The following is a 24623-nucleotide window of genomic DNA, read 5'->3' on the forward strand; positions in this document are numbered from 1 at the left end:
TCAGACATACGAACAGCGATTTGGCTGAAATTTGACTCAGACGTCCATCTCCCAGGCCTACACCCATTTATTAAAAGAAATTTAAATTTCGCACTATAGCGCCCCCTACATATGTACATTTACAAAAATGACATCAGTTCGGACATACGAACACCGATTTGGCTCAAATTTGACTCAGACATCTGTCTCAAAGGCCTACACCTATTTATCAAAAGAAACTGAAATTTTGCACTACAGCGCCCCCTACAAAAATTTTTAATATTTTTTATTAAAATTGCTTCAGTTCGGACATACGAACACCAATTTGGCTCAAATTTGACTCAGACGTCTATATCCCAGGCCTACACCCATTTATCAGAAAAATTTTAAATTCGGCGCCATAGCGCCCCCTACAATGTTACCTTTACGAAAATTACTTCACGTTAGACATGCGAACACCAATTTGTTTCAAATTTGAATCAGTTGTCAATCTCCCAGGCCTACACTCATTTATCAAAAGAAATTGCCACTTCGCTCAGTAGCGCCCCCTACAAATTTACCTTCACGAAAATTGCATCAGTTCAGACATACGAACACCGATTTGGCTCAAATTTGACTCAGTGGTACATCTCACAGGCCTACACCTATTCAATGGAACAAATTGAATTTTTGCTCATAGCGCCCCCTACAGATTTATATATACAAAATTTTGTTCAGTTCGGACATACGAACACTGATTTGTCTCAAATCAATTGTCAATGTCCCAGGCCTAAACCCATTCATTAGAAGACACAAAATTTGGGGCTACAGCACCACCTGCTGAACGATGAGCATACTTCCACTGGACGTGCCCTTGGCGAGGGCCTTTGGATGCCACTTACGGCTTTAATTTTGTCTTATTTTTCTTTCTCCTGCGCTTTGAGCTCAATTTTGACCCTCTGAGCATTTACGAAAACTCACCAAATTTTGCCTAAAATTCAGAAGTGTGAGAAATTGAATTTACATATAGATTTCGTAGATGTCGATAAAGAAATGTTGCGGCAGCGCCCCCTTGAAAAGTGGAAATGCATTGCGCCAATGGGAGCGCATCCAACATAAAGTTTTTCGTAGAGCCACAAAAATCGGTACACGGATTCATCATGAGGAGACAAACAAAAAATATTATTATGGCCACGCCCCTAAACGAACCCTTTGTCGGCCATATTGGATTGAATTTTCCAAAATGCTGAGTCAGCGTTTTCGCTAACGTTGTATTTTAACTATCTCCTACTAAACCGTTTGGCCAAATGAGCTCAAAATCGGTGTACAGTATCTAGAGAAGTGGGGCATCAAAAGTTAGCTGAATTTTTGGAATTGGCATCACCACTTTTGTGTGACGAGGTTTCAAAATTTGCGAAGTTTTTTCGAAAATTTACCATCACAAGAATTGCTTCAGCTTAGACATACAAACACCGATTTGGCTGAAATTTGACTCAGACGTCCATCTCCCAGGCCTACACCCATTTATTAAAAGAAATTGAAATTTCGCACTATAGCGCCCCATACAAATGTACATTTACAAAAATAACATCAGTTCGGACATACGAACACCGATTTGGCTCAAATTTGACTCAGACATCTGTCTCCAAGGCCTACACGTACTTGTCAAAAGAAACTGAAATTTTGCACTATAGCGCCCCCTACAAAAATTTTTAATATTTTTTAATTAAAATTTCTTCAGTTCGGACATATGAACACCGATTTGGCTCAAATTTCACTCAGATGTCCATCTCCTAGTCCTACACCGATTTATCAGAAAAATTTGAAATTCAGTGCCATAGCGCCCCCTACAATTTTACCTATACGAACATTACTTCATATTAGACATGCGAACACCAATTTGGCTCAAATTTGAATCAGTTGTCAATCTCCCAGGCCTACACCCATTGATCAAAAGAAAATGCCACTTCGCTCAGTAGCGCCCCCTACAAATTTACCTTCACGAAAATTGCATTAATTCGGACATATGAACACCGATTTGGCTCAAATTTGACTCAGTGGTACATCTCGCAGGCCTACCCCCATTCAACAGAAGAAATTTAATTTTAGCTGCATAGCGCCCCCTACAGATTTACTTATACAAAAATTTCTTGTTTGGACATACGAAAAAAGATCTGCCTCAAATTTGAATCAGTTGTCAATCTCCCAGACCTACACCAATTCATCAGAAGACACTGAAATTTGGTGCTAGAGTGCCACCTGCTGAACGATGGACATACTTCCACTGGACGTGCTTGTGGCGAGGGCCTTTAGACGCCGCTTGCGGCTTTAATTTTTTTTTTTTTTGTCTTATTTTTCTTTCTCCTGCGCTTTGAGCTCAATTTTGACCCTCTGAACATTTACGAAAACTCACCAAATTTTGCCAAAAATTCAGAAGTGTGAGAAATTGAATTTACATATAGGTTTCATAGATGTCAGTAAAGAAATGTTGCGGCAGCGCCCCCTTGAAAAGTGGAAATGCATTGCGCCAATGGGAGCGCGTCCAACATAAAGTTTGTCGTAGAGCCACGAAAATCGGTAGACAGATTCATCATGAGGAGACAAACAAAAAATATTATTATGGCCACGCCCCAAAACCAACCCTTTGTCGGCCATATTGGATTGAAATTTCCAAAATGCTGAGTCAGCGTTTTCGCTGAAGTTGTATTTTAACTATCTCCTACTAAGCCGTTTGGCCGAATGAGCTCAAAATCGGTGTACAGTATCTAGAGAAGTGGGGAATCAAAAGTTAGCCGAATTTTTTGAATCGGCATCACCGTTTTTGTGTGACGAGGTTGCAAACTTTGCGAAGTTTTTTTGAAAATTTACCATCACAAAAATTGCTTCAGCTCAGACATACGAACACCGATTTGGCTCAAATTTGACTCAGACATCTGTCTCCAAGGCCTACACCTATTTATCAAAAGAAACTGAAATTTTGCACTACAGCGCCCCCTACAAAAATTTTTAAATATTTTTTATTAAAATTGCTTCAGTTCGGACATATGAACACCAATTTGGCTCAAATTTGACTCAGACGTCTATATCCCAGGCCTACACCCATTTATCAGAAAAAAATTTAAATTCGGCGCCATAGCGCCCCCTACAATGTTACCTTTACGAAAATTACTTCACGTTAGACATGCGAACACCAATTTGGCTCAAATTTGAATCAGTTCTCAATCTCCCAGGCCTACACCCATTTATCAAAAGAAATTGCCATTTCGCTTGTCCATCTCCCAGGCCTACACCCATTTATTAAAAGAAATTGCCATTTCGCTTGTCTATATCCCAGGCCTACACCCATTTATCAGAAAAATTTGAAATTCGGCACCATAGCGCCCCCTACAATGTTACCTTTACGAAAATTACTTCACGTTAGACATGCGAACACCAATTTGGCTCAAATTTGAATCAGTGTTCAATCTCCCAGGCCTACACTCATTTATCAAAAGAAATTTCCACTTCGCTCAGTAGCGCCCCCTACAAATTTACCTTCACGAAAATTGCATCAGTTCAGACATACGAACACCGATTTGGCTCAAATTTGACTCAGTGGTACATCTCACAGGCCTACACCCATTCAATGGAACAAATTTAATTTTTAGCTGCATAGCGCCCCCTACAGATTTACTTATCCAAAACTTTCTTTAGTTCGGACATACAAACAAAGATTTTTCCTCAAATTTTAATCAGTTGTCGATCTCCCAGGCCTACACCCATTCATCAGAAGACATTGAAATTTGGTGCTAGAGTGCCACCTGCTGAACGATGGACATACTTCTACTGGACGTGCCCGTGGTGAGGGCCTTTAGATGCCACTTGCGGTTTTAATTTTTCTTTCTCCTGCGCTTTGAGCTCAATTTTGACCCTCTGAACATTTACGAAAACTCACCAAATTTTGCCTAAAATTCAGAAGAGTGAGAAATTGAATTTACATATAGGTTTCGTAGATGTCGGTAAAGAAATGTTGCGGCAGCGCCCCCTTGAAAAGTGGAAATGCATTGCGCCAATGGGAGTGCGTCCAACATAAAGTTTGTCGTAGAGCCACGAAAATCGGTAGACAGATTCATCATGAGGAGACAAACAAAAAATATTATTATGGCCACGCCCCTAAACCAACCCTTAGTCGGCCATATTGGATTGAAATTTCCAAAATGCTGAGTCAGCGTTTTCGCTGACGTCGTATTTTAACTATCTCCTCCTTGGCCGTTTGGCCAAATGAGCTCAAAATCGGTGTACAGTATCTAGAGAAGTGGGGCATCAAAAGCTAGCCGAATTTTTTGGAGAGGTGTCACCGTTTTTGTGTGACAACGTCGCAAACTTTGCAAAGTTTCTCCGTGAATTTACCATTACAAAAATTGCTTCAGCTCAGACGTACGAACACCGATTTGGCTGAAATTTGACTCAGACGTCTATCTCCCAGGCCTACAACCATTTATTAAAAGAAATTTAAATTTCACACTATAGCGCCCCCTACAAATGTACATTTACAAAAATGACATCAGTTCGGACATACGAACACCGATTTGGCTCAAATTTGACTCAGACATCTGTCTCAAAGGCCTACACCTATTTATCAAAAGAAACTGAAATTTTGCACTACAGCGCCCCCTACAAAAATTTTTAATATTTTTTATTAAAATTGCTTCAGTTCGGACATACGAACACCAATTTGGCTCAAATTTGACTCAGACGTCTATATCCCAGGCCTACACCCATTTATCAGAAAAATTTTAAATTCGGCGCCATAGCGCCCCCTACAATGTTACCTTTACGAAAATGACTTCACGTTTGACATGCGAACACCAATTTGGCTCAAATTTGAATCAGTTGTCAATCTCACAGGCCTACACCCATTTATCAAAAGAAATTGCCACTTCGCTCAGTAGAGCCCCCTACAAATTTACCTTCACGAAAATTGCATCAGTTCAGACATACGAACACCGATTTGGCTCAAATTTGACTCAGTGGTACATCTCACAGGCCTACACCCATTCAATGGAACAAATTGAATTTTTGCTCATAGCGCCCCCTACAGATTTATATATACAAAATTTTGTTCAGTTCGGATATACGAACACTGATTTGTCTCAAATCAATTGTCAATGTCCCAGGCCTAAACCCATTCATTAGAAGACACAAAATTTGGGGCTACAGTGCCACCTGCTGAATGATGAGCATACTTCCATTGGACGTGCCCTTGGCGAGGGCCTTTAGATGCCGCTTGCGGCTTTAATTAAAATTGCTTCAGTTCGGACATATGAACACCGATTTGGCTCAAATTTGACACAGACGTCTATCTCTCAGGCCTACACCCATTTATCAGAAAAATTTGAAATTCGGTGCCATAGCGCCCCCTACAATTTTACCTTTACGAAAATTACTTCACGTTAGACATACAAACACCAATTTGGCTCAAATTTGAATCAGTTGGCAATCTCCCAGGCCTACACCTATTTATCAAAAGAAAATGACATTTCGCTAAATAGCGCCCCCTACAAATTTACCTTCACGAAAATTGCATTAATTCAAACATACGAACACCGATTTGGCTCAAATTTGACTCAGTGGTAAATCTCGCAGGTCTACACCCATTCAAAGGAAGAAATTCAATTTTAGCTGCATAGCACCCCCTACAGATTTACTTATACTAAAATTTCTTTAGTTTGGATATAAAACCAAAGATTTGCCTCAAATTTGAATCAGTTGTCAATCTCCCAGGCCTACACCCATTTATCAGAAGACATTGAAATTTGGTGCTAGAGCGCCACCTGCTGAACGATAGACATACTTCTACTGGACGTGCCCGTGGCGAAGGCCTTTAGATGCCGCTTGCGGCTTTAATTTTTCTTCTGATTGAAATAGTGCACATCAGGTAGGTAATATCAACCATCAGCATATTTGGCAAGAAGCAGTTTATGTCTTTGTGTTTTGCCCGCTGGGGCAAAAAGTATGCATGTACATACTTCAGTATCATTTGACACATGTAGCACATGCGAAGTCTTCTCCTCCGCCAGCCAGGTTACGTGACGATATGAGGTGAAATTGCAGCTGTATAACAGGCCCAGAGTGAATGGTAGACAGACAGACTGGAGGATTCAGAGTGGGCAAGGAGAAATAAAGACAGATGGATGAGAAGCAGAACTGGCCCCAGCCCCAAATCTGCATTGTGCATGGTCACTTTGACCTACTTTATTCTCTTCTTCAATCTTTCTACCTCTTCCACTCTGCTCATGTATCACAAGGAACCAATAAGAGCAATAAGTCTAGAAATGAACTACCAATGCCAGACACCACCACAGATTCCTATCTGTATTCCTCTGTCTCCATGTTTCACTGTCACAGCCTTGGCAAGTCAACCATGCAGTTTGTCTTTCATCTCTGCTGCGACAATGTAACAATCTACTTTTTTTAATGAATGCTATATTGAGCATGGCGCCACTATAGTGAACTTAATAAGGGTTTCTCCCACAAGGGAGGCCATCATTAGGCATGATGTGATTGAAAGGACGAACATCATATTGCTGAAGTGGTTTCAGCATGAGGTCATTCATTGTATCTGATTTGCGAAGTGCATTTAACAAGATTACACCACAGTTTCACTGTCAAACAGAAGTGCACTAAAGAGGTAAGTTAATCACTGTAAATAAGGACATTGTGGGCTCTTAATGGGTTTGCAGTAAAGATCGGGTAGAGTAAAAGTGCAGAATGTATTATTACTGATGTGCTGTGTGAAGAATGTTTGCAAAATGACCAAGAGGTGTCAAACCAATTTAATTTGAAAGATTTTCATGAGATAATTGTTCTGGATGCCCACACTGTCGTCACCTGCTTATAATACAACAGACACTTGGACCTTCTGGGTCAGTGCCAGTTCAACTGGAAGTGCAGTATGAGAACATGTAGACCAAGTACAGTCTATAACAGACACTGATATGTTTTTCATTTGAATATGAGCAGAGTTAATAGGAATGCCCTTGCAGAATGTATTACGTTGCTACCAGTTCTCATCTTCCTCTTAGGTTCTTGTGAAAACCTGCTTCTTGTAAATGCTTCTCTTTGTGAGCTGTTTGTTGACCCACACTTAAAATAATTAAACTGTGAGGAAGTGTTTAAAAGATCCAGTGAGTCATTGCTCTTAAATCATCCTCTGATTCTGTGCCAGTTATTGCTTCTTTATGCTTTCTTTTTTTTTCTTTTCAGTTAAACTTGTTCTTCTTGCTTTATTGTTTTGTTCTTTATTAGAACAAAAGGCCACAAGCTAGATTAATCAAGTATAAAAGGAAATATGCCCTCTCCCCACAAAGGAATTTTCTTACAGATGAGATTTGTCATCTGTGCACTCAGTTTGGTTTTATTTAATAGTGTACCAGATGTGTTCGAGGAAATGACTTTCTGTTTTTATTACTGAATCCATCAAATGCTAAATCCGTAACTAACGAAGGATTCTTACCTCTTTCCCACCACAGACTACAGGACTGGGCCATGTTTCACTCAGGTGAACAACCAGATGTGTCAGGGTCAGCTCAGTGGAATCGTCTGCACCAAGACCCTCTGCTGCGCCACCATTGGCCGAGCTTGGGGTCACCCCTGTGAGCAGTGCCCTGCCCAGCCCCACCCTTGCAGACGAGGTTTCATCCCCAACATCCGCACTGGAGCCTGCCAAGGTCAAAGGGAAGCACTCACACAACACCATCTCTCATCTCTCTTCTCAAAGCACAAATACTGCTTTACTGAACTTAACCCTCAAAGACCTAAACCATCTACTTATCTAAAATGTTTAATAACTTTTGATCCACTAATCCCATCAGTACGTGTAAATAATTAAGGTAAAATGCAGTTTGTCTGCTTTTCAGCAGCATCAGATGTCCTTTTTGGATGTGTTCTTTGTCTCTGTAGTGGACACTCCATTATCTTCTGCATCATTGGTTCAACAGTAAAGCCCATGTAGTTTAATAAATGACTGGTTGTAGACACTTGTTCTCATGTAGAATTATTGATATATTTTGCTGTCATTTTTTTGTCAGTTTTGACATAATAACCTTGGATTTATTGAGCTTTTATGAACATCTACATGGTCAGTAAATTAAATATAGGAACATAGCTGATTTCCACTGCAAAATGCAGAGGATAATACATATAATATGTGGTAATAAATCACTTTGTAGAAAAATTGGAGAAAAATTGATTTGGGAGTTGCCACAAAAATAGTTCTGGCTTTTTCTGTGTAAAGTAGAGTTTTCAGGTATCTACTTAACCTGAATAATTTCATTTTCTCATGACTTTTTACTTTGGTTCCCTACAGTTTAACACAAATATCTGTGCTTTGAACAACTTACATTTCCAAATATAGGTTGGTTACTCTAGTATCAATGCATTTGAATATTTTTCTCAGAAGAATGATTTTATTTATTTACTCAAGACTTCCATTAGTTACAGTAACAAAAACCCTTCCTGGGGTCCACACAGAACAAGCAGGCCATTCAAGCATTATTCACAACAGTGGACAATAAATGATAAACATAACTGGGATATTTAGTTGACATATCAACTACAAAAAGAAGCAAGGCAAGGCAATGGATGACAATAACCAATAATAGCCTACATCAACGAACATAAAACTGGACTATCTTGGCAGCATAGTGGTGCACTGTCGCGTCATGTTCTCCCCATGTTTGACTGGATTTAATCCGGGTGCTCCGGCTTCCTCCCACCATCCAAAGTTAATCTAAATTGCCCATAGTCTCTATATGTCAGCCCTGTGATGAACTGGTGACATGTCCAAGGTGAACCCCACCTTCTCCCGAAACATTGCTGGGATAGGCTCCAACATCCCTGTGACCTACTCAATAAAGCGGTTCATGACAGAGATTATGACTCAAAAGATTTAACAATAAAAAAACAAGCACGAGAGATAGACTTGATCATGGAAGTGTTGTCTATTTAATGAGATGTTCACTTCATAGGTGAAGTGAGGTTCAGCAGATAGAAATGCAGAAATGTGTATTTCTTCTTTGTATTTCATAGCTTGTACTTTTGTGTATTTTCTTGTGTAAATAACTTGAATCAGTATTTCTACCTTTTAACACAGGTTTGTGTACTTCTGCTTGAGTAGTGTGTGTTTTTTCCCTCCTCTACACACCTGGAAGATCTTTGACAGTGACGAGGGAGGGCATACACATAACACTCACACTGAAAGGCACATACAACAACCGCACATGATCACTGTCATAAACACTGTAACCATTATTTTATCCATCATCATCTTCGCTGCATTTCCTTCCCACAACATCCTCCGACTTGTGTTAACATCACCAAGGGTGTTTACATGAAAACAGTACACCGAGTACAAGCTTGTATTCTCTCGCTAAGGTCTTATTCAGTAAGCGTGTGCACATGAGTTCCAGTATCTCTGTGGAGTCTGCAATAAATGTTAACAGTCAATGGATGAGGGTATCTAATCAAGTCTGAAAACACGGTTCATCCAGAGAATCACCTCAACAATTTCAAGTGTGACCCTGAATGAAGACTGCACGTTTTTATAGGAAATCTGAAAGAGCAGACCTTTTACCGGACACAAAGGGTCTATTAATGTAACGTTTTATTTTATTATTTTTGGAATTTGACCCATGTAAGGATCTCTGTGTTTTGTCTGTTGTGTACATTTCTCTTTAGTTTAAAATATATACATGAAAATGTGTTACTTAATTGCTGAAAGATCAACACCTTATATATGTTAAATACTTATTTATGATTGGCATTCTTCATTTGACATTCCTACCTCTGCTGTCCCAGAAGCTACTTGGATCAGATCAGACTCAAACCCATGGCCCTGACAAGACACATATGGTGGTTTTGTCTAGAGCTGTTGCTAGTGATTATTTTTGTAATTGATTAATCCATCAATTATTTTCATCGATTCGATTTGATCAAATGATTATTTGATTAGGCGAAAAAAATAGTGAAAAGACTGACTATTTTCTTAATGAATTCGATTAATCGATTAATCATTTCAGCTCTAGTTATGTCCTCTGTGAAATGAGCCAAGCCAGGCTCTTTGTTGATTGAATCGTTCTCCGGCTAAGAAATAATACTGTGAATAATAAGAATATTTAAGTGGTTTTCACTAAGGTAACACATCTGGGACCAGTCACTGATGTGTAACTTCCTTTCTTTTCTTTTTTTGACTGCTACGCTGGCCGTCTGTCTTAGGAATGTCACTCATCTGTCTGTGACTCACGTATCTCCTCTTTGAGTCTTTATTTCTGTCCGAAATGTTTTTTTGTTTCTCTGCCTGTCTTTCATTCACACACAGACACACACACTAAAGACACCTAATCACTAATGAGCCTGGAGCAGCGTCTTCCTGGCAGCAGTACAAAGCACACATGAGCATGAATCCAAATGTAAGGATGATACTCCAGTTTGACTTCAGGATGCCTGCTGGGAGATGCTTTCTGGCAACCCTCGGCACAGAGAGATTAACACTACTTATCACCAGATTTTATTTGTCATTCCCAAAGAAGCAGCTGAGAACTCAAATTAGTAGAACCAGGCTGTTAGTGTAGATGGACATTCACAATAATCACAACGCCATTGGCTGATTGTGAAACTAAACCCACGGTGTGTGTCACTATGTAGAGGTATCCAGTGTTTGTTACTGGAACACACCCACTGACATATTCCAATTCAGGCAAGAGTGACTCATATTAAATTCTGGGAAAAACTATACATTTAAAAAGTCATTTCCTGTTCAAACAAAACCTGGATTGAGTTTCTCACAAAGTAGTCTCAGACTTCACAGCCATGCCAACTTAGTATTAGCTTTTACTGTATTATTTACCCTCAGCAAAAGAGTTGAACATGAGAATGAAAAAATCATATTAAGATCTAAGAGTGTGTGCACTGAGATTTAAAGTCACAAAATGTATGACGTGCACAACAATGTTTTCATTTTTATTTTCATTTAATAGTTGATTTTCTGTCTTTGTCTCAGATGTTGATGAGTGCCAGGCAGTGCCAGGTCTGTGTGCAGGGGGAAACTGCATCAACACTGTGGGATCCTATGAATGTAAATGTCCCGCTGGACACCGTCAGAGTGAAACCAGCCACAAATGTGAAGGTGAGTCAAGACCAAAAAGAAAAAGTGAACAGTTGTGGATGTGGCATGAGATCAGTATGAAAGGGAAAATGTGAACTTCAGTTTGTAGTTGATCACAATGTGAGTCACTGAGTGTGACAATGAATTTAAGCAGATATATACCTTACTTTAGTCTATAATTTATAAAGAGAAAAATGTTGAGCTTTGTCTGGTTATCTTATGATTATCAGATTGATTGATATTCAATTCATTGATAGATTTAGTATTTAAATAATTAACTGTATAAAATATTTCTTTCAATTTATAAGAAGTGGATGGAGTCACTGTGATGTCACAGATTGTTTTTTGGACTGCTATTATGAGGCCAAGGGGTTGCATTTTGTCCATTTTTATGTTGGCTATTGTAAAGTGATCATATTTGGACATAAGCTGTCGTACCACAAGGGCTAATGCACGAGCAAATGCTAATCACTAGATTAGTGACACTTCAAACATTTGTGTCACAAAATCTTTTTAGTGTACCTTGTTAAATACAATATTAGATGGAAAACACCAACAGAGTGGTCTACTTCCTCTGCTCTGTGCCGTAGTGCCATGACTAATGTAGCCTCTACTGCCCCCCTCTGACAACACGACAAATGCAGATAATAGTTTCCTTTACCCTTCAAATTTTATAGAATCCAACTTATATTAACTTGCATCCAATACAAAAAAAAAATTATGTAATGTAACTGTAGTTCTATTTCATTGAGTTTGTGGTGAGACAGTCATGGCTTGTGCAGTTTAGGCTGAGGGTTTACTGGGATTGACTGATTAATCTCCACAGGCATTTAAATGTGGCGCATTTAAAGTAGCTTGGAGACGTGAAGTTAAACGTGCACTAAAGCGCGCACACACACACACACACACACACACACACACACACACACACATACAGAGTGGATTCACATTACAGTGTGTTGATTGGCTGGAATTTGAACAATGCCCTGGCTAAATATTCTGATGGTTAGAGAGGCAGGGGTTGTGTCTATTGGACTGAAGCCGATGTGTTCTTAGTCTTTAGGGAGGATTACAGAAAGCTCTTTTACTGTTTCAGCCAGATGACATCTATTCTGCTGAACAAGACCAAGGCTGAATAGACTATTGTAGTATATTGTGTATGAATTATAATCTAAAGTGTCTGTTTATTCACTTGTAGCGTAGCAAAGATTTGGATCAAATGCAAGAAGACTACAACTGTTTATAATTTCTGGAAACTAGTGACACCATCACATTCATGAGAATTGATTATCATGCCACATCCAAAAAGTGATTTATGTCTTAGAAAGTGAAGGAGGAAACTGGGAAGATGACTTCACTACATTTCACTGGAGTCCTAGCTTCACTTGTGGTTTTGGGTGAATGCCACTGTTCAGGACTTACAGTAAGGACATGCTGAGCACAGCGCGCTTGTTTTGGGTGTGGATGTTTTAGTTCCACTCTAGTTGGATGCTATACAGCACCCTGAAGACTGAGCAATTAATCAACACAAGCACCGAAGGCGCACGTACCAAGGCACTGCAGAAAAATGTGTGCCCTTTTTTATCTGAATTCACACAACTCAAGATGCAAAGAACAGGCCCTGCATTTAATTGTAAATTCTGATCATATTCTCTGTCGTAAACTGAGTTATATAGATGATACTTCTTCAATCTGATTAAATTCTTTCAATTTAAGTGTTTACATTGACATTGGTTTGCGTTTACAGGTTCAAGTAACATTTTTAATGTGCATTAGTGAATTTCACCCATTCAGGGATAAGGAAATTGCTGAAGGCGAGTAAGATTCAGATTAAATAATGAATTAAAACACTTGATAAGAAAATAATCTATGGGAATTATCACATGAACGATGATTAATCAACGATTGATAATTGATTTATGCTGTTGTTTGCATTACTCAAGTTGGCTGCAGTAAATTTGATCAAATTAAACTCACTTTTCCTGTAATCTGTTTGTCGTGGGAAGTGATTGTCTGATTGTAAAAAGTTTTAATTAGGTTTATTGTGTGCATATCGGCTATTCTAGCTCTAGTCCATTTACTGTATTAATGTCCTCAGTGCCATTTTTTCCTGGCCATAAAAAAAATTATCCTGACACATACCAAGAGCCTAAAATCCATAAGAAGCAGTCACCATTAACCAACAGGACTCCTTGTCGTTACTATCCACAGTTGGAGTTTCTCCTGAAAGTATTTGGTACAAGAGGTAGCAGGACAGATGTAGGAATATAAGGCGGTGAAAAGTCAGATGAGTGCTTCAACACTATCAGCTTCAGTAATATCTTTGCATATCATAGCTGGGTAACCCCCTATTGTTGCAAAGGTTAGGCCTCCAATGAAAATGAAGAACTGAGACAATTGATAAGACTTAACTGCTGGAATTAACTAAGGAATGAGAGGTTGTGTCTTTTTTTTTTTTTTTTTTACATATATTTATTGAAATTTTGAATGTTAGAATCACAGTACATAGATACAAAGTGAACTTTGACATACAGTATGAACTGTAGTAACCCCAGTCCCAACCCACCTACCCTGCATCTCATCTATCAAGGTTTATAAAGAGGAGAAAGTAAATGTATACATAAATAAAAATGAAACACATAAATATACACAAAGTTACAAAATTAAGTGCATAGTGCAATACCATTAAAATACATACAGGCAGCAGATCGACACTACTCAAGGGATTGTAGAGCCAGTGTAGAGCATGGCATACAAGTATTATTGTAATACACCCAATGGCAGATACATTTATAGCACAAAAAGTACTGGATTATTCCAACTGACATTGGATTAAATTTATTCAGATTTTCTGGGGTAATATAGGTCTTCATTATCCAATTATATTGTAATAACTTAAGTCTAGAGTTACTAGTCAGGCTCTGGGTCTTTTAGCGTATTTGACTCCATTCACCATCCAACACATATTTCTGTAAATCATCACTCCATGACCTCCTTATTTAGTCAGATGACTCTTTGGAATGAGAGGAGAATATATCGTAAAGTATATAGAGCTGTCCTTTGCTTCGCTGATGTTGGGTTGTAAACCATTTTAACACTGTTAAAGGGGGACAGTTAGATGAATGATTTAACTTATAAATATGAATGAAGCTACACAGCTGTAGATATTTAAAAATGTGACATTGTGGAATGTTGAATTTATCTTTGATTTCATTAAAGGGCATCAGTGTATCACTATTATAGGTCTACGATTCTTCTAATCCCTTTGTGTGACCATAGTTTGAATCCTAAATCATTTGTACTGGGTTTGAATCCTGTATCCCCAGATAGGTGCTCGGCAAGACAAAGGTGGAGAGTCACCTACAACATTGTGAGCTTCATGCCATATCATCAAGGTGTTTCTAACAAATGGATTTAGTGTGTTTGTCTTCAAGATCTTAAAAGAGTCAGAGTATAAATATGAATATAACGCTAGTCCTCTTGTGGACAATGCTTCCATTTTAACCCAAGGTAACTCTAGATGTGATGGGAACCACATGTGGGCAGCCCATCTTAGGGCAATAGTACCACAGTAAGTTTTGCACCTTCGGACCTCTTCTGTCGAGAGGTTGTTTTTTATTAAGATAACCAAGATGGACCCACAACATCTTCTGAGAAAAATATCTGCTTTTTGTAACTATTAGCTGTTGTGTTCAAATATTCTTAAATCTGTTAACATCCCTAACAAAGTTGCATCATCCACAATATTGTTTGTCTACCACTATGCTTCTGTCCATCTAAGAAACTCCTTATGTCACCTTATGTAATGTTTTAATGTTATGGGGTATTTACATGCCTCATTTTTTCAGATTATTTATTTACGTATTCTGATTGAGGTGGTTACATAGGGTTGTTTTTCAGTGGAATATGAGGGTCCAGGGACTGAGAAAAAAGGGAGATAACAGTTTTCCATCCAGATTCAAAGATTCACTTCAGCAAATCATTTTAGAGCAGCCAGAAAAGCCAGACATGTGACGTGTAAGAAATCAGACAGCAGGTAAAGATCAGGCAGACAGGTTGAGGGTGCAGATGAAGGATTTTTGAGATTCCAAAGTCAGGAGTATACTGTTCCAGACTGCACCGTTCCAGACCAAAGATGGCAAAATGTATTGATATCTTTGAAAAAAACACAATGCTGGTCCTATGTTACACAGTGAGACAGGCTGACCTGGTCCAGTGACAACCTGGGCCAAAACTCTAACACTGTCAGAAATTTAGTGTGACCATCCAGGAGTTCACAGCTATAGTCGAGTGTACGACTGAGCCTCAGAGTGGGCTAACTAGAACAAAGCTGAGGTCCAGCGTGTCTCGTGATTTATGATTCCGTAGTGGTACATCCACTGTTGGTGCTTATATTTGTAGTGATAGTATATCCGCTGTTAATACTTGTATTTGTAGTAGTAGTATTAACTGTCATGGACATTTGTTCTGGTTGTTAGTGGTTGTGCCAGTGCCAGCTGATCTACTTTCTGATAGTTTTGGTTGCATCAATTGCATCCATGTGTCTCCCCCTACTCCCCCCCTCTCCCCCAGTCTCTCTATCTCTCTCTCTCTTTTTCTCCTCCTGTACCCTCTCTCTTTTACCCCAACTGATCAAGGCAGATGGCCATCCTCCAGGAGTCAGGTTCTGCTCAAGGTTTCTGCCTGTTAAAAGGAAGTTTTTCCTTCCACTGTCACCAGTCACAAGTGTTTACTCCTGGAGGATTCTGTTGGGTTTCTGTAAATGAGCTTGAGTGTCTGGTTCCAACCAGCTCTATATTTAAAGTGTCATGAGATGACTTTAGTTATGGTTTAGCGCTATATAAATAAAATTTGATTTGATTTGGTTTGATTTGTCTTGAATGTACTACTAAATCTACTAAACAGCCAGTAGGAAGACAGCATGAAAGCTAAAATTACTAATCTCAACAATCTTTGCAAAGTTCTCATTCCAAGTTGGCCTGATTTTCTGTGTCAAGCATTGCTATCATTCCCTTTGTCATTGGAGGATCACTCTACAAATAAATACCAAATTTAGTGACAGAGCAATCATTAGCTTAGCTTCATTTCTTACAATGGCAGCGATGCAGGTATGTTTTGTTCATGTGCATTAACCAGTGTTGTTGCCAGAGATTTAGTGTTATCATTGCACAGTCTGTATAAATATTGTAGACTATTGAAACGTCACTCTGCTGGAGGCTTTAAAGAAAAAGGCAAAGTTTGAAAGCTGGAGTCTATAGACAGACTGTCTAAATATAAATATAAAATATAAAATATAAATAGAATATAAATCTGGACACTGTAGGTTCAACACAAGGTAACAGTCTGACCAAGAGTGAAGGGGAAGTATCTGGTATAAATACTGAAGCTGATTGGGATGAGACATGTGAGGCAGATGACGGAGAAACAGGTGGAGGTGATTACTAAAGGAAGTCTGCAGACAGGAGGGGAGATACCTTCACAGATGATGCCTTGGCTGTTATGTCCTACAAACTCCCTATACTTTTCTTAAATGTTGTTAATTAACCACATAAAATTTACTGTTGAGATGATGATAAGACATGAAAGAGAATTCATAAGGACTTGGAAGGATTCAACTCAGAAAGGCATCTACATTTGGCTACGGAATTGCATTAGCATGGTGCAGCGTTTCAGATGTTGCTGCCACAAGGGCTTGGATCATGTGGTTCTACTATAGTATATGCTGATGGAGAGACAGGAAGGAAGCACTGAAACACCTCCCTTTGCATTTAGAGGATTAAATCACCTCTTAACATGGCTGTCACCTGGATACTTTTGGGTCATTTCACTCAGCTAGGAAAGTTTCCAAGCAAAGAGCAGTAGAGTGTGGAAACCAGACAGGAACTGGAGAGGACCACAGTGTAAATGTTGAGTGGGAGCCTGGTGATGTTTGGCATTCGTTGACACTGAGCAGAAAGAGGAGTTGCCATAAAACATGCAAAATTAAAAGAAAAAAATAGTGGTAGGTGCGTCACTGTGTCCAAAGCATAAAATGTAGATGTATAAAGAATCAGATGCTCATCATGGACAGGAACAGCATGCTTGGAAAACAAAGGACCAAAGAAGACTGTCACAATCAATGTCCAAAATGGTGATCAATGGAGAGGGATAAATACTATTTTGAGTCTGTTTGGACAAGTTCATCATTTATATGTATGATGTTTGTCCCTTTAAAAGGCAATTTTAGACCCAAGAAAGTGTCACTTTCTAGCAAAGGTAATCCTACTATATAATGCACGTTCTGTGTCCGTCCGACGTCCATCTGATCAATGTTGCAGCACAGTAGGGCGTTTGTACGGATTTTCCTCAACCTTCACAGACCTGATCGCCACCAAACTCACCAAATGAATAGAAACATTACCTGACTGTCTACTAGGCACAATTTTATGTCCGTATTCAAATGCTGTGAGGTATGCTGGGCGATTTTTATCATGCTATCGTACAATGGAACCACGGGTACAATGCTGCTAGTAAAGAATAATTTAGTATTGTGCTAAAAGCTAAGTGGACTGCATCTCTTATCGTGATCTATGTCATGAACACCACAGCAGCCACTGCCAGCATTTGGGTCTGCATGCCAGAAAAACAAATGGTCAGTCACAGAAGGTATGTAATGTATTATTAAACAGTGGGGACTATATTACTGCATGGAATTTACTACAGAACACAGCCAGTGATAGAGTGAATCACACAATGTTGTGAAACATAGGCCTATATCTAACAGGTGTGAGTAGATAAATTTGACTGCATTTACTGGCTGTCGGAGATGTGTCAGCATCTTGTGAACTGTTAAAAAACAAAAATAGAAAAATAAATAAAAAACAAACATTTGATAAAAATGATAAATATGATAAAACAAGCACAATGCACTAAAAGATTAAAGTTTTTTTGTGAGGCCTGGTGTTGATCCAGTGTTTCTCATCCAATTTTTGTCTCTGACCCATGAATGAGTTCAGTGTTTTAAAACTTGTATAAAAAAACTAAACTGTGGCCAGAGATCTACAGGAAACCCAATTTTTGTGAAATCTCACAAACAAATCAGCACATGCAATCCGTCTGGGGGAAGTTTTTCTTTCTTTTTAGGGACTGAGCTGAAAGGTAAGGCCCTCTCACACAGTGAGAGGCCTTGCCTGCAAGCAAGGCCCTATTGTTTTTCGTTCGTTTTTTATTTTTTTTCCAATGTCACTTTGAACTGGATTTTGACCCCCTAAACATGCTCAAAAACTCACCAAATTTGGCACACATGTCAGGTCTGGCGAAAAATTTGATAAAATGTAAAAATTATACCCATAGGTGCCAAAATGAGGTCTCTAGCGCCCCCTAGATACACAAAATTGGCCCTAGCGCCCAGTAGGAATGTCGTAGAAACATGAAACCAACGCCAAAATTTTCATCTCATTGAGCCCGACAAATCACATGCGGGTACTCATGACCTAACTCCAACAGGAAGTTCAGAATTTACCTTTCAAAATAAAATGCTCAAATTGCAAACTTCCAGTAGGAATGTCGTAGACACACGAAACCAACACCAAAACATTCGTTTAATCGAGCCCAACAAATCACATGCTGACACCTATGAACTATCTCCAACAGGAAGTTCACAATATGCCTTTCAAAATAAAATTTTTAAAACTAACTCTGATTACACCGTTTGTCGTATTGACTTCTAAATAGCACCAAAAGATAGAGTGAACCCTCCTCGAAAAAGTTACTTCGCACTTTTTCCATAATTGTCTTTTTTTTTAGAAGCCCGCAAAGTTGTGATGTTTGGAACTCATTTTTCACTTTGGAGTTTTTCCCCACATGTGACATATCTACGTGTTCATGGGTTCAGTACAATGCTCACATGCAAAAAATTTTGAGATAGGATGTACGGTTATTGATTTATAGCAATTTGTTTGTTTTCATACTTTTTCCACTTTAGACTGCCATTTGACCCCCTTAACATGCTCCAAAACTCACCAAATTTGCCATGTATGTTATGGCTGGTGAACACTTTGATTCAATATCCAAATTAACCCCTTGGGTGCCAAAATGGACTCTGTAGCGCCACCTTTGTACTAAAAAACACACAAAATCTGCCCTAGTGGCCAGTAGGAATGTCAGAAACATGAAACAAATGCCAAAATGTTGGTCTGATTGAGCCTGACAAATCATACACTGACACTCATGAGCTAACTCCAACAGGAAGTTGGCAATCTGCCTTTTAAAGTTACTCTACGTTTCTGCAATTACTGCTTATTCATTTCAGACATTTGACACAAAAGTTATACCTCATTAAATTCCCACAAGTCTGCAGAATCCAAAAGTGAAAGAATTTTTCAGATACGACCTACGGTTATGGAATAAAGGCGATTTTTTTGAAGACTATGTTTAGTTTCACTTTTCACAATGACAAAATCCCTATATAAGGCGTACCAGCAGCTTGGTACATGACTGATAATAGACCAGTGGTTAAGTCCCAGGTCTATTGTGCAGGAGGCATGAGTTCAAACCCCAGGCAGGGTACTGACATTTTTATTTATTTTTTTTTAAATTCCCCACCTCTCACATTTTAAAACAAGTTTTGCTGCATTGTATTGTGGATATTGGACATTTTGCACACATTACAAAGTACACGGAGTACATTTTTTTCAAAATAAAACCCCTATTAAAAATAATGCCTAATGTCAATTACATAACTTCTTTTCAGTTTTATGACCAAATGCTCAACTGTTTGTACAATGTTTCTTCATTCAAAAGTACTCTTTCTCACAGACACACATGCTCACACAATAGGGTTTTTCCAAAATAACAGCCTTAAATGTGATAAATCATCACTTTTATGCTCAGTTATTCATAGAATTTCCATTCATTTTTCAAACTGATTCTTTCTCTCACATACAAAACAAATGCACATACACACAGTAGGGTTTCCAAAATAAAAGTCTCATTTAAAGGTGATGGTGGTTTCAGCAGAGGGTCGCTGGTGTTCTGTACAGATGTAAGGAGGACAGACACTAAAGGGTGGGAACTGGTATCGGGACGGAGAGGTGTGAGTGAAGCTGAGGTGTCGACGGTCACGGGAGGTGGATCGCGGGGTAGGCGGATCGCCCAGTGCGAGGTCCCGCCCGATGCTGCTTGCAGCTTTAATTTTAAATTGAAACTGGTGAGGTTTTGAGCAGTTAAGATAAAGTGCAGTTAAGATGTCATGGGCGTCTGATGGTTTTGGGCACAACAAGGCACCTGGTTTATGGCCTGGTTTTAGCTCAGACTTTGCTTAACAGTCTTGTCTCATTCTGCTTTTTTTTCTGCTTCTGTTTTCTTTCCATAAATACAGTCTTTTGGCTGAAAACCAGCTGTTACTGCTGAACAAAGAAACACTTACAGCATCTGGGAGACTTTCTCATTACACACTTTTGGACCTCCCCATTGCTTTGACGCTCACGGATTCTCACGCACTCCCTCTGAACAAATACACAAAAAGCAGACAGTTTCACACATCAGAGCTGAGCTTGAGTAAAACTGGCTGAATTATCTTGAGTTTTCATCGTTTGTTAATTGGACTCACATCAGATTTGATATCTCAGAGACATTTACTCAGGTGACACATTTCCCTTCACACACAGAGTGCTATGTCTGTGGAGTGTAATGTCTGGCATGCTGCTGCTGCTGGTGCTTCGAACACAAGGCTTCTTTTTTTCTGCAGCCTTACCTAGACCTTATGCCTCTGCTGTCAGACCAGAGTCAGCAAAGGAACAACTGCCTCAGCTTCCCACATGCACACACTGATGCACTCACAGACACACGCACACACACACGCACACACACACACACACACACACACACACACACACACACACACACACACACACACACACACACCATGTCAGCACTAATGCTGTAATTATGCCCCACAGTGGTGCAGTAATTACGTATGTGTATAAAGAAGTGTGACACATCATAAAATGCCCATACCTTCTGGGACTTCACTCTGGATTCCCCCACGTCATGGAGCAATGAGGCCCCTACACACTGAATAATGCAGCTATGGTGTCATAAAGTGTACCACACTGAGCTGAGCATGCCCAATCTCTGACATCCTAAAAATTTCTGTGTCAAACCCCAGCATGCAGAAAAAATATATTCAGTAATATTACATGCATAAGGCTCCTTCTGACCTGAATTTTTTTTGTAGGCACACATTTTCGGTTGTTTTGCTACCTTGAGCTAAATTTTCACATATGTAGCATGGCATATTGTTCATGATGGCTTTTAGTAATTATCTTTACTTTTTCCTTAGATTCATTTACCTCTGAACCCACCCAGTTACATGACTGTTAGTGTAGAAATAAGCTTTTCAGAATCTTTGGTTAATGAAATAGAGAAAGCTTTTATATACATAAAGTATAGTAAAGCTATACATAAGCAATACATAACTATACAGAGTGGGAAAGTTATTGTTGTCATTAATTATTTGATTTATTTGTGTTTACAACAACACCTGCACAAATATTAATTTGTGAATCACACCATAAAAAGGTGCCACCTGTATTTAACTGAGCATATACTTAGCAGAGAATGGCATATCCTTCCATTGCATAATTACTGCAGTGATAAATATGTATCAGCTGCAACAAGTTCTTTAATCTTAACTGACTGCAGTGAGTAGCTTATCATTTCTTAAACTACCTTCAGTTTGAGAGAGAGCATAAAGACTGGACAGGAGCAGGAGACATGATTTTAACACAAGGATTGGTCACTATGGAGTCCAGACCAGAACCCATGCAGAATGTTTGGAATGGGATGGAGCTTTTACACATGTCATCTATACAAGATATTGGAGAAACCTTAATGCAGCTCTTGAACGTTGTGACATACTGTATATTGTGATATTGCACAAGTATTTAGTAGCATAAATGATGCTACAGTCAATGTGTCCTGCAGCCAAAGCTAAAGGCAATCCAGTAAAATATTGTTTGCAGGACTTTGTTTTGGCCCAGGCGGTATATGTTAGTGACAAATATCACTTTTAAGTCTCCTCACTGGCTAATGAGTGTCATCATTCATGAAAATCCTATAATATTTGGTCCCTAATTTACACCTTCAACTCTGTTTCTCCAGTGAGTCAGTCCCTGAATTTGTAATTTTCTGTGAGTGGATTGTTCTCATCATTTACATCTAATTTAGTCTAAGCACAGTGCTTTGTTAAACTCCAGATCCATTCTGATTTACTTCATATTTCATGAAGGAGTAATGTTTGGTTTTATGCAGTGAACTGTTTCTGCAGCATGGTACTGCTTCTTCTCCAACAAAGATGAATTGAATGGGAAAAAAATGCTGTGTGCTGGCCCAAACACATGTGTCCAACAATCTGATAAAGTGTGGTAACCATGACGTGTGTTTCAGATGTTGATGAATGCAGCAGCATCCCCGGTGTGTGTGATGGAGGAGAATGTACCAACACTGCTGGTAGCTACGTCTGCACCTGTCCACGAGGCTACATCTCCAGCACAGACGGCTCCAGATGTGTGGGTGAGTCACATTTCAACAGCTCCCTCTCCTTCTTGTTTGTGTGCTTCCTCACCCCCTGGCAAACTAAAACCCCTCACATCTGGAGAGTAACTTCCCCTCCTTCATTACTGTTTCCTCTAAGTTGAGTTCTGATGAGTCAAGTTGGCCTGGAGATCTGTGGTCACCATGTGCAGGCACTAGTTGGCCTTGACAGCATTAATCTCCTTAAATGTTTCTGCCCCTCTGACTCATTTACACACACGCTCATACACTCTGACACATAGAGTGCATACTTTGCTGACATATCAGATGAAACACTGCCAGGTGTTAATCTATCCCTGCAATCCTCCTTTTCGTGGCATACACAGTGAAACACAACCAGGTGCTAATATAATATTTCACAACAGCTCAGGTCTGTCAGTTTCACTCCATCATCAGAAAACCAGCTCCACATTCTAACTTTTAAATATTTTGTAGTTTTCATGCACTCAAATAAAATACCATAAAGAAAAACAATATCCAGAGTGCAAACATTACTTAGAAAGTCCACAAAGACGAGCGTCCAGACATGCACATACGTAAACAGAGCATTAGATGATCTCACAAGTAGTGTGTGCACTCTCTTGACTTATGGCTGATTGTTCAGCTTGAAGGTAACAGACATGTGGTGCTGTTTAAGAGAAAACAAAGAGGAAAGGCAGGAAAGAGGGAAACAAATGATGGTCACAGCAATGTGGCCTCAATATATAGTCCAAAAGCATGTGGACACCCAAACAAAATATATCACATTTCTGACAAGTTTTTCCCCTCTCACAGTCAATGGAAATGAAAGAGATGATCATGTTTCACATAATAAGTGGCACTTTTCCACATATACTTTAAGCTTCTTTTAATCTCAGAGTCTAGTGAAGAACTGCTGAGGACGTGTAGTAATAGTCACTGGTACATCCTTAACGGATTGACATGTTCCTACTGCAAAGGAGACATGTATAAACACAATGGCAGATTTACCTACCGGCGCCCTCAGTGCTGCCCCCCCCACTTGAAAATCTGCAGAAGAAGTTGTGGCTTTGACTTGGAACCACACCCCGGTCTTCCGCATTGCAGTCTAATGCATTACCTTTTGAGCTAAATCTCATTTGGCCTGAGATCCGACCTTTTTGCTACCTGATTGTCTTGTTACTTTTTGGGATGTGACATTTATGTCTAAGCTTCAGGGTTAATTAAGATTAAAGTGTATATTGTGTTGTGAAATACAACTAATGTACAGTATGTTCTGCAAACAAAGCAAGCAGTCCCACTGAACAGTAATATGACAATTCAAAGAAGGATATTACATATGTATGTATATATAACACCTCCCCCCCCTTCCATTTTTTTCTGGATCCGCCACTGTAAACACAATCTCAAACACTGAAACACATATCCCTGTTTTATTGGCCTGTTCATTGGTAATATCTGGTGCATGCTTCAGTTAATCTTACAACATGACAGCAACATACTTGACATAACTGTGTGTGAAAATGTCATTGAAATTAAAATAAGTTTACTCTGTGTTACAAACTTTACTAAATTATTATGGACATACAGACTTTTCAGAAACACTCAAAAGCTAATGGCTGGACACCTGTGAAATATACTGTTTCCTGAATATTACATGCTTATGATTGTTAAACATCTATTCCAAACATACGAAAGATTTTAGAGTCAAGGTCTGTAATAACCACCAACAGCAAGTTTATCAGAATGGTGCCACAGTGAATATCTGCCCTGCCATAATCAAAGCTAAAGACTGAACAACGCTAAGGCTAAATATTGGAACAAGGGATTTATATTAATTAATTAATCAATCAATCAATTAATTAATGCATTCATTCATTCATTCATTTATTCATTCATTCATTCAGTGGCCAGGGTTTGAATACCATTGTATTCTGGTAAAACTGTTCTGAGCCTATAAAGACTAGCTCCAGACAATAGATAAGCCCAG

General features: G+C 39.1%; 1 protein-coding gene across 2 annotated transcripts in view; it reads left to right on the forward strand.

The window, feature by feature from the left end:
• Positions 1-24623, forward strand: part of fbn2b (fibrillin 2b) — a 151155-nt gene that overhangs the window by 72501 nt on the left and 54031 nt on the right. For both annotated transcript variants that reach the window (XM_030132057.1, XM_030132058.1), the window contains 3 exons: positions 7470-7667; positions 10997-11122; positions 22529-22654. In XM_030132057.1, the coding sequence (XP_029987917.1) occupies positions 7470-7667; positions 10997-11122; positions 22529-22654 (450 nt within the window). The remainder of the gene's footprint in view (positions 1-7469; positions 7668-10996; positions 11123-22528; positions 22655-24623) is intronic.

This window comes from Sphaeramia orbicularis, chromosome 4 (genome assembly GCF_902148855.1).
Source record: "Sphaeramia orbicularis chromosome 4, fSphaOr1.1, whole genome shotgun sequence".
Classification (NCBI taxonomy): domain Eukaryota; kingdom Metazoa; phylum Chordata; class Actinopteri; order Kurtiformes; family Apogonidae; genus Sphaeramia; species Sphaeramia orbicularis.